At 42.9% G+C, this 14,362-nt stretch overlaps 2 protein-coding genes across 3 annotated transcripts; both read right to left on the bottom strand.

The window, feature by feature from the left end:
* Positions 1 to 750: 750 nt before the first annotated feature.
* On the bottom strand, positions 751 to 7,505 carry LOC135627326 (carotenoid cleavage dioxygenase 7, chloroplastic). 2 transcript variants are annotated; one of them, XM_065133384.1, is made up of 8 exons: positions 6,998 to 7,505; positions 3,045 to 4,492; positions 2,780 to 2,908; positions 2,245 to 2,376; positions 1,750 to 2,022; positions 1,592 to 1,677; positions 1,205 to 1,522; positions 752 to 1,101 (listed from the first exon to the last, which is right to left on the bottom strand). In XM_065133384.1, the coding sequence occupies exons 2-8, from the start codon at positions 3,799 to 3,801 to the stop codon at positions 958 to 960; spliced, it is 1,839 nt and encodes a 612-aa protein (XP_064989456.1). In that variant the 5' UTR covers positions 3,802 to 4,492; positions 6,998 to 7,505; the 3' UTR covers positions 752 to 957. The 2 variants fall into 2 exon arrangements, with proteins under 2 accessions (XP_064989455.1, XP_064989456.1); XM_065133383.1 differs by having other exon boundaries at positions 751 to 1,101; positions 1,205 to 1,677.
* A 198-nt stretch (positions 7,506 to 7,703) lies between these two features.
* On the bottom strand, positions 7,704 to 8,804 carry LOC103972005 (ethylene-responsive transcription factor ERF039-like). The gene has a single exon (XM_009386187.3). It carries the CDS (start codon positions 8,622 to 8,624, stop codon positions 7,851 to 7,853), a length of 774 nt encoding a protein of 257 aa, XP_009384462.2. The 5' UTR covers positions 8,625 to 8,804; the 3' UTR covers positions 7,704 to 7,850.
* Positions 8,805 to 14,362: the final 5,558 nt, after the last annotated feature.

Here is a 14,362-nt window from a genome sequence, read left to right as displayed (position 1 = left end):
CGCTATTCGGACCCGACACAACTCGCGTCGGCCCCAAGGTCATGACACGAAATTGTTTACACCAACAAGTACGATTTCATAAATCTTATCGTATCGATCATAGTCGTTTGTAAGACTCTGATTTGATTCAATTAAGAGTTTTCTCTACTTTCTCTTGAGTTTTTAAAATTGCTTACTCGTAACATAGTTATTATTTTAAGATCCTACTAGAGAGAGAATTGGATTTTATAGAGAAAAAAAAATCTATTAGAGAGAGAAAATAATATATATTAAAGATGAAAAATAGTATTATTAGAAAGAGAAACATGTGCAATTAGAGAAAGAATCTCTAGAGAGAAAATCTGAATAGAAAGAAATTGTATAGAGAAAAAAAATCTTTATACAATGCCTGTGATATCGATCGAAGATCATCGACATGACTTCTTTTAATAATATAATTCAGTATTATATTCTCTATTTATTGGTAAGAATTATGATCACTGAATATCTTAAATATCAAGATATTTAAGATATAAAATTTTTACAAAGTCTAATAAAGTAAAAAAAGATTCTTACACCTCAAGCTTAGAAGGCTGAGTTGAGAGATCATAGAAAGAAAGAAAGATCAAAAGACTTGTAACCTTTGTTCATCATACTTCATATGGTGGTTAGTATCTTTGAGAAAATCTCTATAATCTTATAATCCTTCATAAAATTTACCAAGTGACTAAGGTGATGAAGATACATATGTCTGCACTGAGATCAGAATATGAAAACATGAAGAAACAGAATAAATTCATCTCATATTATTGATAGGATGAGATAAACTACATGGTCAGATATCATCGACAACAAATACATGTTAGTGTATTCATGGAGCTGTTACTTGGATCACAGAATTGACTGTGGAAGTGGACAATTGGTGGAAGCCATTAGGCTCTGCTTGAAATGAAGGCTCATATGTTGCAGCTTCTGCTGTCATTTGGTAGACCAAAATCCATGGAAGCCGATAGGAAAGGTCAGGTGTTTTGGCACTTCGAGCTTTGCTACGACTGCTTCGGCTTCCCCTATTCTTCTAGCATCCAGTATGACGAGGTAACACATTTGCTTTGCGACAGCATACTGGTGTCGAGATGAAAGCAGAGATCAGCCATGAAATTAAGAGCGCTCAAGATCCATATCGATTGATTGGCAAGCACAAGTACTGCGAGAACAACATCCTCACCTCAACAACGAGAACGTAACCATCATCTTCCTCTGTGCCTTTGGGAACAAAAATTGGCTCGCCGACGAACATCCGGTCGCCGGTAGACCATGACTTTGCTGATCCATCGGATAAGTCCAGCTTAACTATGCTGTCAAAGGGAAAGCGAGGCAAGAATCTCCGGGTTCCAGAACTGGAGCCCACATAAACATAAGTGTTCTTCTGACCGGAGAAGTATGGATTGATCGCCGGGAAGTCTGCAGGTCTATTCCATATGTTCGAGAGATTTGCCATGGAGCATCCATAGCAAGTCCCTTTTGCGTCCAACTCAATCGATACCTGGAAGTGCATGCATGCGTCATTCGTTCTGCGATACATGGTATTAGCTTCACGGGCTTCCAAACTCACCTGAATCAGGTGGGGCAGCATAGCCTCCCTTCCATCAACCAGGTTCATGAAAGAAGGGTCAAGCTTTCCTGTACGCCAGTTGTATCCTACAAAGCAGCATCGTGTATGCTAAAAGAAATGATAGATAGAATGAAGCAGAACATACAGTGACCACCTACCGAACATCTTGTGGAAATTCAACCACTGGTAGGAGCATACCGAGGCTTGGAGCTGGATCTTCAAGTTCCCATTTCCATCCCTTTCCTCGAATGCATTCCCTGTGTGCAGTGCCCATTTCTGGGATGGAGCTTGTATGGGCACAAGCCAGTTCCTGCCTCGGATGGGACTCTGGGAGAAACGGGGCAGCACATAAATTGGTGTTGAGGGTTGGCTGGGGTTCACTGCAAGTGCTGATATCATTGGGTGTAGGCCTGACACTGCTAGTAACGATCCTGCCACTCTCAAAGAAGTTTCATCTTTGTATCAAAAGAATCCCATAGGTAAGCGTTCTTTCCTAAAGCTCAGCAAAAGAAAGAGCAACATACAAGAAGAGCCTCTAATTTTCAGGAATAATAAGAAAGAACTTGAGCTTCCAGAACTATAGACCACTGTAAGCAGAAAGAAATGTAATGGTAGTTTTAGCAGGTCTGTAAGAAGAGAATAGCATAGTTTACCAGGGATATCAAGCTTGATGCGGTTTCCAAGGAGGACATAGTGACTGTCAGTGAAGGCCCAATCATGGATCATCAGGTGATCAGGGATGACGAACTCTTTCTTCTGCTTCAGCTCATAGTTATAGTCAAACTCTGCATGGCCAAGAAATCAAATACATCAGACTAAGATATCTGAGTTACAGAAACGTCCTCACGTTTACACCAAATGAAGCAGTCTCCAAGTGAATCTCAAAGGAGAATGAGGCCACCCTGCCTTTGAACTTGAAAAAGGCTGTTGGTTGATACACCAAGAGCAACAGGTAGATTTACATGCGAAGTAAGCACATTGCAGCAACTACTTAAAGAGGGCACGAAACTTGGAAGCAGAGTATTTGAGTTCAGAGGGACTAACACCAGACTCTGCCACACTACAAGTTTGCTGCTGCAAAGGCAGCATGGCCTGGAGTTGCCTTCTGAACACCCAAACTGCGATGCAGTTCCATGACATGTAGTTTCTGAAACCCTACATTGCAACTGGCACACACACATCCCGTACCGTAGAAAGTGAAGGTGGAGCGAGGAAGGAGCATGTCTTCAGCGTTGCAGGAGACCATCAGCAGCCTGTTCCGCTTGGCATCTATCTTGTAGTGAGCCAGCAGCCTCTTTGGAGGCATCTTAAACACTCCTGCACTTCCGATTCACCTGTCAGCGCCAGCATCGGAGTCCATGCTTGCAGAAAGGAAATCTCATGTGTTGTATTTGCTTTATTAGTTTGCCGTGCTCTTGTGTACGTGGTGTGCTGCATGCACGGCTGTTCTCACCTCGCAATATGGGCTTCAACAAGTGTGCGGCGACGTCCACTGCTCGACCGCGGCTGCCTCCATCCGTCTGCCGTCGATCGCCATGACCACTCCCGACGAGGTCGACCAGCCCCACCGTATCCAACGACGCGGGATCGATCTCGTATGGGTCCCCGCCCTCCCACAGGCACATCAGCCTAGGGCCCCACTTGAGGACCGAGGTGTTAGCCACGTTCTTCATCACCTTCAGGTTCCCCACCCGCCTGCCGCCCCGCAGCACCGAGAAGGGCCCCCGGTGCGTGAACCGCCACCGGCCAGTCGCCGCCTCCCGCTCCTCCCGCTGCGCCGGCGTCGCCACGTAGCGCGCCGAGTACCAGACCTCATCGCTGCTGCCGCGGAAGTCGAAGGCGCGGAGGTACCCGTGGCCGTCCAGCGGGTTTACGGTCGACCCGTGGTCGTCGGAGAATATGCCCGGGCCAGCCAGGTAGTACGTGCCCCGAGGGAAGTCGACCGGGACCGAGCCGTGGGCCACCCGGAGGAGCACCGGCTCGGCTGTCTCCGACCGCTGGGAGGCGAAGAGCAGCTGGTAGTCCCAGAATGCCGCGGTGGGCGAGTCCGGGGCCGTGGCAGAGCCGGCGAGCTGGGAGGTGGAGGGAGAAGATGCCGCCGCAGAGGAGACAAAGGGGATGGTGCGATGGGCAGAGGCGGTGGTGGGCAAGGGCAGGAGCTTGGTCGACGGAGGCAGCGGCTGCAGGCGGTGGACTGGAAAGGCTTGCATGATGTTGCAGGTTTCGGAGATAAGCGAGGTGCCATCCACTGGGACTGTTATTATAAGAGTGGTTATGCCAGTGAGGTCACGTCCATCGGTGTAAATCACCGGGTGCGGAGGAACAGTGTTCGGCAAAAGGAAGAAGGTGGCGCTTCTGTATGCATTCACTGTTTATGTTGGAAAAGACACAAACCGGGCATGACAGAAGAAAGAGACGGAGCAAAAGACACAGAGCACTCGTACGTGCCGTCCTTGGTGGGAATAGGGCCTCCGACGCGGTGCCGGCAAATTGCCAAACCGTGGAGCCCGCTCCTTGGACGCATACCCTCCTTGGTGGTGTCAAGATCAAGTTGGAGGCAAAGAATGAGAGCAGTGTCCGGTGGGGAAAAGAGCAGAGCCATTCGCAGTGCGTCCATTTCGTCTCTAATCTTTATTATCATGATGATGTCGACGGAGTCGTCGACAACAACCAAGACGAGGATGGCGGCGGAACCATTGTCGTCACCCCGCATTCAATTTGCACCGCGCCTGCCCCTTGTGATCACCGGAAGACAGACGACGCCAAGCAGAGGAACCTCGTGATGCTGCGGAATCTTCCTTGCTCTTGCTGTGCTCCGAGTGATGCCAACCTTGGAATCCGCGGAACCATTTCCTGTTGATGCCTCGTTTGGTTCCACATCGCCTTGTTGCGGCGCCCACACTTAGCAGAGATGCAATAACATTAATGAGTGACGAACAATTTAATATGAACTCATTAGACAGTTTATGTTCCTATCCATAACAACAATCACACCAAAAGCTTCAGCATACATTAGTGTACAAATTATATAAAGCTATTTTTCTGATTTAAATGCGATTTTAAGTGTCTAATAAAAGAAGCAGATATAAAAAATATACTTTTCTATCATTTAACAAAACCCTGTTCATTGTAGAAGTCAAATTCAAAGTTCCCTTTTTGAAAGAAAAAAGAGTTTATAAAAGAATAAAAGAAATGATAGCACAAGTCAGTTGGATAAAGAATCATGTTGAGCAAGCAGCTGTTACAAGTTCTTAATGAAACAACACATTGCTTCCTGGCATTTTACAACATCAACTTGTAATACAAAAGGAATAATGTTGAAAAAAGGATATAGAAATCTGTGCTATGGCATTTTAGAAGACAAATTTATAAAAGAAAAGAAGAACAAAGAAAGAGAACACACGAATTTAAAAAAAAATATTGTTCTTCATTAATCTTACATCAAAGCTAAAATATCTTTGATAAGTTCATGCCATGGCAGACATTTCAGACAAACAGAGCTCTGCCCTCCAAAGAAAATATTGATCAAAATCAGAACACCAAGTAGTTAACTACTTGACTAAACCAAACCAAAATTCAATCATTTGGTCAAGCTTTTCCGACCAAAAACGTCTTTGATGCAGGGAAGAACAATTGCTTTCTTAGCATAACCTTGCCCTTCATTAAAGGTTTGTACCTTTGTAGGAGATATATCAAAATGTTTAAATTATCTTGCACCTATAAATGATGATATAGAGACCCAATAGGGACAACTAATTCTACAAGCTGTGATCCCACATTCTTGTGCTCCGTAAGCTCTGACGGACAAGCTTACATGGTAGACATTGAACTTCAGGATACACATTCTTGTGCTCCATAAGCTCCGACGTATAGCTTACATGATAGACATTGAACTTCAGGAGACATGTTAGGTTCTGCAGCAAAGTATAAGAGATAGTATACTATCAGATCTGCTGATATGTATAATTATTCCCTTCATTCAAACATTACATAATATGCACACCAGATGCTATAGGACTTAAAAACTTGACTTCATTACTGAGCACAACACACCTTAATCAGTGGAATATCTCCGCAAAGGCAGATTTTCTGATATTAAGCAGACAAATTATAAGATTCAACAGCACAGTTTTTTCCCCAAAGCATGTAATTTTACCATAACAAAGAAGAATGCATACCCAGGAACAATCTTTAAGACTGTCTTCATTCTGAAATCAGTATATCTAGGTTCTAGTTGGCTTGAATTATGTAACAAAATTGACATATGTGATAAGGTAATTTAGAGCTGGAGAAGAAGAGGCAAGTACAATGTGCTTTAGTCTACTTAAGGTTTGGGTCAACTTGGAAAATTTAAATGGGTCATTAGTACAATAGTTCATCTGGTTAGCAACCTTCCATTGCTTATCTGAAAGGAGCCAAAGTTATCGAGGAAGTACTCTGACTGGGATCTTATGCATTATACAACCCAAAGTACAAAATGACGTCCCTGGTGAAAGAGGACCACCTTTCATGAGGATGAGCCCTGCCTGATTCATTAATTTAGAGGCAATGAGTGTGTAAAGACAAGTTTCTTCCCTAGTCACGCATGGACATGCAGCACAGCTTTTCTTATGGAAAAGCCATTGAGCTAATAAATAGTAACCTCTTGTGATTCTTGCTTTCCATCGTGGTAAAGCTCAGCCCTAGCTCTGGGAGATTAAACTGTGCATCACAATCATTAATTATTCTTCTCAGAATATTTGATAGTTAAGCCATGGAAACTCATCGGTTCCTTTAAGCCACATAAGGAGACAAACTATTCTCGAAAAGGAGCAGTTAGAATGGCAAAGACAAAAAGACGAACAATGCCAGGTAATGTATCAGCTGATTGGAAACTGAAGGCAACTTACATTTTCTAATTCACCACTATGCACATTAACAATTGCAAAATTGTATTCAGCACAGAACACAAAATAACTTGCTAAGGAGCTGTCTAGTATAAAGACAAATTTCCCTATTGCATTTTATGAATCATGGTCACTTTTTCAGGAAAGAGTATGAAAAGAGAGAACATGAATCTGCAGGCCATTTAATGAACCTTAAAAAAGACCAGTCAAACAACTATATGATTTGATTTCTTACTAATTTGCATCCATTCATAAATGGCATAACTGATTAACTTGTTCTTGAACAAGTGAAGCAGTGATTACTGGTAGATTTCTCAAGCAAGAATTAGAGGGAACATCAATCGGCTGGCCATTTATTGCAACAATCGACATAGAGATAAAAGATCACTGAAACAACTATCTTATCTGATTTCTTACCAATTAAACAGCTATCTGATATGAATTTCTTACTAATCTACATAGATTCATAACTTATTAGCTTATTCTTGAACAAAATTGAAAAAGGCACAGAAACCTTTACCTTCACTAACAGCAGCATCACCACCTCAAGCCTTTCATGATTGGCATCATCAATCACCCAGTGATCATCATCCCTGCGCCCTCATCTGTCAGAACCCCAAGACGCAGAGAGTGCGGAACCTGGCCATCAATACTGACTCCCTAGTCCTTGCCGCTGTTGATGAGAGAAACAAGGATTTGTTGACCTTGCGGACGAGGATCGTCACCACAACTTCCGTGGCGAGGGCGTCGGTGACGCGGAGCCCCTTGTGGAACTGCGGCTGGCGGCCAGGCGGACGAACCGGGAGTTGATCTCCGGCAGGATGTAGACCCCCGCCCGTGCCGACGTCTGAGGACGACAAAACCTCCGCCGGGGCGGCGGCAAGAGAGCTCGAGCGGGTGGACCTCGCTGGAAGGAAGCCAGGTTTAGGTTCGCGCGACGTGCATCGTAACGCCGTCTAGGTGTTCGCTTCAATTACTTAATGAAAAGAGTAGAGAGATAACGCCGTCTAGGTGTATGCAGTGGAACACGGCCAGCCGAAGCAAAACCTTTTAAGATAGCTAAACATATGCTTCTAAGATTACTTAATACACAAAATGACATCTAATTGCTTATATTTAGGCTCAACATATTTCAATAATGTGTCACTAAAACAAATTATATATATATATATATATATATTTATTTAACAAAGAAACGTATGAAAGGTTTCAGCAAATGAAGAAGATGATACGAAAGATACGAATTAATATTTATCTGAACATGTTTAATACAACTAGCTCAGTCTAGTGTTTCATCTATGGATTCAATTCCACCAGACGAGGAGCTCTACAAGAAGATGAACAGTTGCAGCTGCGGCTCATTTCCAGGTCTATTAGTATTCCCATAGTAATGGCTCCTCCGGTGGAAACTCCATGCAGTTCTCCCATGGCGAGGAGTAACAGAACCCTTCTCCTACATCAAGCAAGAGATCCGGTAGGTCGAAGAGCGCATCGTCGCTATCGCTCGATGGGGTTAACGGAGGTGGGGATCGTGAAACCGGAAGCTCAGTCTGCCTCAGGCCGGACTCCGCGCTCGTGCATGTTCCCGGGCGGGGATCACCGAACATGATGGACGCCGCCAGCGCAGCTGCTGCTTGGATGTCCTCGGGGGCCGCGGAGGCCGGTCGCGGGAGCTCGGCGGCCAGTTCGGGGAAGTTGAGGCACGCCGACTGGCCCTTGATCGATAGCGCCGCCACGTCGTGGGCTCTGGCCGCCATCTCCGCCGTCGGGAACGTCCCGAGCCAGATCCTCGTCTTCTTCCTCGGCTGCCGGATCTCCGACACCCATTTGCCCCAGGCACGCATTCGTACACCTCGGTACGCCGGATGTTTGCGGCCCTTGCTCCCCTTTCTCGCCTCGTCAACACCGTCGCCGCCGCTGCAGTTCGTCCGAGCCACTCGCTTGCAGCCACTCTTCACAGTCTTTTTCGAGATCGTGTCAGCTTCACAATCTCGGCACAGAGATTCTTCCATGACTGAGGGCACCAAGGTGGAGCGATCGCAGAGAATGTAGTGCAGCAGCAGGTTTTTATGAACGCCCAACCCGAGAAGAAGAACAAAGGAACAGGACGATGGGCCCATGCAAAAGTGATGCAGTCGTAGTGACATTACCCACCTCCATGGTGTTCAGAGTCGACCTTCCTTGAACACCAACTCTTACCCCGCCCCCCCTCCTTGCTCCTGAAGAGACGTAGTAAAACCAGCTTATCACTTTGACCAGGTGTGCTTCATGTGCCTTTGCTTTCCCTGAGACTGTGCTGCCATTAAGTTTCGAAGGCTGGAGGTCCTTCCTTGGTCCCTACCGATAAGGGTGATGACAATAGAAAGCAGTACTTCATATTTATACGAACGATTGACCAACTACTAGGGCAAGTTTTGTCACAGGAAAACACCTATTGGAAGATAAACAAATTCATGCACTCATGCTCATGTAGAGACAATTCAATCACATTATTCCTGTAATAATGTGGGCTGCTAGGCAGTATCATGCATCATATCTATTCCTCTCACATCAGCACTTGGAGAGATGTTCTTCATGACCTTAGAGAAGGCACTTTGAACTGCACCAAAGAACTAAGCTTTGAAGTTGTCTTGTGTGTTGGCATATTCTAATTATCTGAATCATCATCTCATGCTTTCAGTAGATTAATCAGGATTACACCTAATGAGAAGTGCCGTCTAACCTTCCATGCCAAAGAAGATAATCTAAAGTGAGACTCACACTCTGATCTGCTTTATGCTGTAATACACATCGGGCTGCCAGTTTTCTGTAGAGTATGCTTCATTTTCAAGGAGAGGTAACCAAGTGTGCAAGAGACAAAGACTGTCTTGTGATGGTTCAGAGTATAATAACCATGTAATTTAGATGATGAACATGATTAGTCCTCTTAGAACTCACAGCAACACAACCTACTCCAACAATGTGGCAATGTATCAATGCATAAGAAAGGCTCTCAGTTTTGTTGTATTAGGTGGCAATCAGATGGGGCTTCCTAACCTTGTTCTCTTGCATCAAGAAACTATCTCTTCTTAGCTTGATTGCTGGGATTGGGATTTAATACCATGTTTCATACGTCCCTTGTGTCGCCTGATACTTACAGCATGTGTGTGTGACCCTCCATTTGTTCTTTTATGAGGATAGGTTGATCACTTCTTGTAGCCATGACTGTAAGGAGGTCTCACCTAACCTCTTGCAGTCCTTGCAGAAGCCCAGAACACCAATCATTATGCCTCATGCCTAGTGTGGAATCCATTTATATCACTCTTCCTCGTCCTGTCTAAATTCCCATCATTTTCTCAGTGTCCGCACACCGTCTGCTTTATGAATCTTGTCCTGTGAATCTCACCAGACGTGAAGGAAAATGTTCTTCACGGTGTAAGGAGTTACGTGTTTAAGAGCTGCAGTATCAGCCAAAACTATCCCGGTGAGGACGGCATTGGAGGATTCTGGAGACCTCAAAACCCTTCCGTCAACATGATACTGATGCTTCATCAACCTTTTCTGATTGAGTGGAACAAGGACTGTTTGCATTGACTAAAAGTGATGTTAAATTGTGGACATCGACATGCCTTCATCTCCGTTTTGTTTTGTTGGTGAACATCGACCTTTCTCGATCGAGTTAAATCAGTTTTTGATTACCCGATGTAAAAGTCGAATTGGATTTAACATGGTCCTTCTCTTAAGCCGATCTCAAAATTGAATTTGTCTGTAGTCGTTGAACCCTACAAAATGCATCACAGACTCTCGAAAATACCTCTTTGACACCTAAGTCAATAGACAAGTCGATTTGTCCCTTTAATAGTGGGAGCTTTGTTACCTTTAGATGGTGTGCTACTCGTGCAAACATGGAGCGTCGGTCTCAAGTGTAATCGTCGTCAGCCTACGCTGAATTCAAGAATGCGTAACTTCTTGACACCTGGTATGAATTGTATGGCGACCACGTGACATTGAGGTGACGTCAGGGTGTTCAATTATGCGGATCCGACTTGCCAACCACGCCACAGTGTCTGCTACGTGGCGTCGATGTGTCAACCGCGTGATCTCGGCATGTCCGTCTCGTGGAAAAGTCACGTGATATTTATGAGTCAGCTTTGTGGAGTCGGATCATTGGCCTAGTGCTCTACCAATGTGCCGGCCGCATGACCTTGGCATGTCGACGGTGCAGTGTTGGTGTGTTCGTCATACTGGGCTTACGTGGTATCTACGTGTCAATCATATCATTTTTCTATCACACATACTTTGTTAGTTATAAGAGTCCTACGAGAGAATCAATGACACGTATGCTATACGGTATAATTTTTTATTAATATTAAGAATAATATTTTTTTATTTTATATTATGTGATGTATATATATTGTGATGTTGTTGCATCCGTGCAATAAGAATTGGATCAATCATAAGATTAAGATAATGAGATTAATTCACATTTAAACATAACTCCTAAATATTTCTAGTCATAGGTTATTTGAAAGAGTTATCGAGATAATCGGACAAATCGGTATGCTATATACCTGTTCATATGAAGGGGTCAACTGGTCTCATAGTTGCTTATGTGGGGATACTAGGGATATAGTGTGAGTGCTTATTGAAGAATGGATTCACTTAATGATTCACTTACGAAATGTTAGATGGTTAATAATATATCATAGTCAGATAGTGATTCTGTAATCCCAATTGTGTATTTAGTCATTCGACTTGAGACAACAATGATGCATTGTTTGAGTATTTCGTTCTTTGATATCAAACTTATAGATCTCGAGGTTCCAAATCTAGTACAAATGACCATTGAGAATGACAACCAACTTTACAAAGGTAATTGAGTGTCAATAGAGGATCATCAACTCTCAGTATCATAAGAGAAATATCTTGTGTATTCTCACTCATGCAAATCCCTGGCCAAGATCAATTAGATTGAGAAAATTTGATAAGAGCGAGACTTAGATTGAAAGATGAGTTCTCCGAGAGAATCCAATAAGAGTGAGACTCGAATCGATTTTGTTTGAGCCTAATAGCACCATACCCGGTATACGGACTCTAGGATATTGGATGGATAAGAGATTATAAATAGACAATAGCTGAGGATAAAAATGTCCAAAGGATTAGATCCCCCTATATCGTTTGAGGACTATGGCGTAATAGCTAAATACGTCTATAGTTGATGAGTTGAGTGAATTATTATAGAGATGATGTAGGGAAATATAGGGGCAACATCACATGCACAACGAAAAAATAATAAACAAAAATATTATATTTTCTAAAAAAGTATTCGTTGTCGTGCGAAGATTAGTGCGTAAAACCCTGCGAAATCGAAAATTACGTATATAAGAAAAATATGTTACCTAGGGAGATCATATATCCATGAAAACCTACAGATCTATGAGAGAGGATGAAGGAGATCAACTATCCTCTCTTTAGTAGTGATCCACACGACAAGGGCTGTGAAGACGCTCCTCAAATTTACGCTCAAATCTCCACACCTATTAGTTGAGGAGGAGAAGGGGAGAGGAGAATAGGAGGTGACAACAAAAAAGAACCTAGCTCATGACTCTTTAATTCCCTCTTATTTATAGAGGACCCCTATCAACTTACCCTAATGGATCATACCATATTGGGTATTAGATCTCCATCTTACTACTCAAGCTTTTTATATTAGTAGGTCTCTACCCAATAATATCTTACTACCTCTTATTGTATCTCATCCATAGAATCCAATAATTCAGGGACTTATTGGATATCCAATAAAATATGGGCTCCAACATATATCTAATATCTGAAACTCTATTCGTCGCAACACCTACCATATGTGTATGACCCTTTAGGCCCACTATCAATCTGGCCATGAGTCATACATATTAGAACTCATTTTGGCTTAATGAATCATTATCTTTATAATAATTCACTCGACCCATCGACTGTGGATATACTAGGCCACTACGTCGTAGTCCTTGGATGATATAGCGGAATCCAATCCTTTGAACATATTTATCCTCAATTATCGTATTTCTATAGTCCATCATTCATATAGTATCCTAGAGACCATATACCGAGTATGGTGTTGTAAGGTTCATACGGTTTCTACTCGAGTCTCACTCTAATCGGATTCTCCCGAAGAACTCTTTCTCTCTCAATCCAAATGACCATGGCTATGGATTTGTCTGAGCAAGAACACATGAGACATTTCTCTCATGACACTAAGAGCGGATGATCCTCTATCGATATTTAATAGCCCTCGGAAAGTTTTTTGCCACTCTCGATGACCGACTATGCTAGATCTGGAACTTCCATGCATATAAGTCTGACATCAAAGAGTGAAGTACTCATACATGACATCCTTAGTGTCTCAAGTCTAAGGACCTAATACACTATTACGATGATAAAATCGTTGTCTAACAATAAGACATCATTAATCATCTAGCATTCCATGAGCAGATTAATCAGTGAACTCATTCTCTAATGAGCACCTGCACTGTATCCTTAGTATCCCCACATGAGCTAAGACTAGTCGTCTTCATCATACAAACGAGTATACAGTACACCAGTATGTATAGTTATCTCGATATCCCTCTCGAATAACCTATGACCGAGATTATTTAGAGTTTGTATTTAAAGGTGAATCAATTTCATTATCGTGATCTCATGATGATCCGATTCTCATTGCATAGATTCATGGACATCACAATATATTCATGCAATCGATAATATAAAGTGATAAAATGTCAAATAATATAATAAGCAAAAAGAGTGTGTGTCATGTCACACATGTCATCAATCATATGATTGGTTTGTAGGGCACCTATGACTAACAGATAATAATTTACTGATTCAAAAGGAGTTTTAAGTCAAAAAGAATTCTGATAGATGTAACTCACGACAAACTCGGTATTAGGCTTAGAGGGTCACACACATATGGTGGACGACGCAACGAATAGATGATTAGATATATGATATTCAATAAGTCCATATTTTATTGGATCCATTAGGTATGATCTAATAGAGCTTAAAGTGATTATTGATTAAGGATTCAACATCCATTAAGCCATGGGTAATTGGATGAATATTCAATACACATTAAGATATGATCCATTAGTGCGAGATGACAGCCAGAGGGATCGATCCCTCCTTGTTTGGTATTGCTTGGTGGTGCACGATCGTGAATAAAGAATCCGTCGTGCGATCGCGAATAAAGAACCCGTCACGCGAAGAGGTATATCGTTACGTCAATTATGTGGATCTCAATATGATATCAGAGCTAGGTTGCTCATACGATGATCGATTATTAACTACGTAAATCAGTTTACTCGTAAACTAATTACGTTTTTTTTTTCTTTTTTTTTCTGATTTCAAGATTAGGATAGCGTGTGTTTTTTTGACGGCTGAAACGCTCAGATGATCAATAATTTTTCGTCAAAAGGTTAACGGGAAAAGGGGGAAAAGGGCAGCAATGGTTGCTGACCTACGGCCCTGCTTGGCCGAGAGCAACCCTTGCGGCCGGGAATCCCTGTCCGGCCAAGGGTGCTAAGCGGCCAGGGGCACCTTGCACATGGAGACCAAGACTAGTAGTCCATCTTTTGTTGAGCCACACAGGCCTCCATTGGTTTGACTGATATACGTTTACTTGGATTCCAAGGAGTGTCGATGAAGACTGATGACAGCAATCTTAGAGTTGACCAAATGATTGTCTTGGCATATGAGAGCTTGGGATTAGGTCTGGCTCTCTGTTAAATTATGACCAGCGTGAAACTGTTGCTTAATGGGGAAGAAGGAGATGAGGTCATGATCTTCCAGAAGAATATTACATATGACTGTAGCATTCAGATTTTATATCTTTCTTCCAAATCCAAGTCAA

The sequence above is a fragment of the Musa acuminata genome, chromosome BXJ2-11 (genome assembly GCF_036884655.1).
Source record: "Musa acuminata AAA Group cultivar baxijiao chromosome BXJ2-11, Cavendish_Baxijiao_AAA, whole genome shotgun sequence".
In the NCBI taxonomy this organism is placed as follows: Eukaryota; Viridiplantae; Streptophyta; class Magnoliopsida; order Zingiberales; family Musaceae; genus Musa; species Musa acuminata.
This window is presented reverse-complemented; position numbering and strand designations above follow the sequence as displayed.

Excerpts from the sequence above, each read along its gene's own strand:
- LOC135627326 (XM_065133383.1), bottom strand. The coding sequence starts at position 3,801 with ATGCAAGCCTTTCCAGTCCACCGCCTGCAGCCGCTGCCTCCGTCGACC. Across the intron at positions 2,377-2,779 it reads CTCCACCTTCACTTTCTACG|AGTTTGACTATAACTATGAG; the intron begins GTACGGGATGTG and ends TTGGCCATGCAG. Across the intron at positions 1,678-1,749 it reads GAATTTCCACAAGATGTTCG|GATACAACTGGCGTACAGGA; the intron begins GTAGGTGGTCAC and ends GCTGCTTTGTAG.
- LOC103972005 (XM_009386187.3), bottom strand. The coding sequence starts at position 8,624 with ATGTCACTACGACTGCATCACTTTTGCATGGGCCCATCGTCCTGTTCC.